The sequence below is a fragment of the Girardinichthys multiradiatus genome, chromosome X, assembly GCF_021462225.1.
Source record: "Girardinichthys multiradiatus isolate DD_20200921_A chromosome X, DD_fGirMul_XY1, whole genome shotgun sequence".
Lineage (NCBI taxonomy): Eukaryota > Metazoa > Chordata > Actinopteri > Cyprinodontiformes > Goodeidae > Girardinichthys > Girardinichthys multiradiatus.
The window spans coordinates 17,808,266-17,810,188 of NC_061817.1; the positions used below are offsets into that span (position 1 = coordinate 17,808,266).

General features: G+C 42.3%; 1 protein-coding gene across 1 annotated transcript; it reads left to right on the top strand.

Moving 5' to 3' along the window:
* LOC124863295 (alpha-ketoglutarate-dependent dioxygenase alkB homolog 7, mitochondrial-like) lies at positions 1-1,923 on the top strand. Its single transcript, XM_047357626.1, has 4 exons — positions 1-403; positions 1,102-1,275; positions 1,352-1,476; positions 1,611-1,923. Exons 1-4 carry the CDS (start codon positions 131-133, stop codon positions 1,729-1,731), a joined length of 693 nt encoding a protein of 230 aa, XP_047213582.1. The 5' UTR covers positions 1-130; the 3' UTR covers positions 1,732-1,923.

Sequence of the window (1,923 nt, forward strand, 5' to 3'; positions counted from 1 at the left end):
CCCAAAATGCATTGCGGTTTGAACATGGCGCCTCACACAACCGCCTGACATTTGACAGCCGAAACGAAACGCTGCTGGAGGTAAACACTACTGTTCTTCGTGGTTCGTTGAAGCTGGTTCGTACGGGAGGATGAAATTGTTGCTGACGGCACTGAAACACACCCGAAAACCAGCTGTTTACATCTGCCACCGGTTCTGTTCGAGCGCCTGCAGCAGCAGCAGGGGTCCTTCATCTCTCCAAGATGAGGTGATCGTGGGGTCAAGCCCGGAACTGGTGCAGACTGTGGGCTCTCAGGTGGAGGTGAGGCCGGGCTTCATCACAGAGGAGGAGGAGGCTGCTCTGCTGCAAGAGCTGGAGCCAGGACTGAGGAAGAAACGCTACGAGTTCGACCACTGGGACGATGTAAGCATGTTCACAGTGCAACTCATATATAGAGTTTCAATATTTTAATTTATTTTGATGATTATGACATACAGCTAAAGAAAACCAAAATGCAGTTTGTGTGAAAGTTACATAAATCAAACTATATTATTAATACAGGAATATTAAGTGTATTTGTTAACTCTAGTTTCATACCTGATAGTTGATAGCCGTTAGGTATTTCTAAGGCTACTATTTAGAGATCTTTAATTATCTTTGTAAAATATTTAATCAAGATTAACTACCAAACATGGCTCTATAGGGAAACTGCAAAGGTAACTATCAGAGCCCTTAGTTGTTGTGTTTTACCCTCTTCCTTTCCATGTTTTTTAACAAAATTCCTCCTAGAAATGTGTTTTGTCTTGTTAGTACAGCTGCAAAACATTTGAGCTTTGTTTCAGAATAATGCATGAAATCCAGGAACATTTGGCAACGATAAAGCACATGTAAGGGGTTTCTGAAGCAGACCAGTAAATACTAGAATGAAATTGAAATGCTTCAGAATCAAGGTTGATTCAGAAGTCGCTTGTCTGCCAGTATTTACTAATGCCAGTTGATCAGCTCGATTCTTGTGATGTCATCAACTCAAAATGTTACACAATACAGAAGCAGCGGTTTTCATGCATTTTTTGATACTTACTGTAAATTAATTTGGACTGTGTTGCCCTGCACACATTCAGGCGATTCATGGCTACAGAGAGACAGAGCGTCTGAGGTGGGCGCCGGTGTGTGAGAAGATCCTGAGCCGTGTCCGATCTGTAGCATTTCCTCAGGGCGGTCCACTTCTGGGCCCCGTGCACGTTCTGGATTTGGACAAAGCTGGCTACATCAAGCCCCACGTTGACAGTGTCAAGGTGTATCTCCATCCACATTGCTATGATGTCTTTTTGTGAGCTGTTCTCTGATCTTTCTTTCTCTTCCTGTTTTCAGTTTTGTGGCAGTACCATTGCTGGTTTGAGTCTTCTATCTGACAGCATCATGCGTTTGGTGAAGGAGAATGCGCCCAATGAATGGCTGGACCTGTTGCTGACCCGTCGCTCCCTCTACATACTGAGGTCCACTAGGGCTTATTAGAAATAAAAGAATGTCTTAGAAATTGCCTGAATATCAGAATGTTAACATTTGATTACCTCAACAATATCCAAGTTTAAATTACTGTTACTCATTTATTTCTGGCCTGTTTTCACAGGGACCAGGCCAGATATAACTTCACTCATGAGATCCTAAAAGATGAAGACTCAGTGTTCAATGGACAAAGGGTTCCTCGTCAGCGCCGGATATCCGTTATCTGTCGTAACCTTTCAGGCTAACACCGTCTCTCTCTCTCTGTTTAAGCATAATATTGACTGAGTTGGTATGAAACTGATAGAAAGCCCTTCGATTGTATATATGTAATATCATGTTTTGGTGTGTTCTTCTGTATAATACAGATAATACCAAAACAGCTCCACCTGATGCTAAATATAAATCTTAATGCAATAAAAGCACGACTTGTTTCAGTA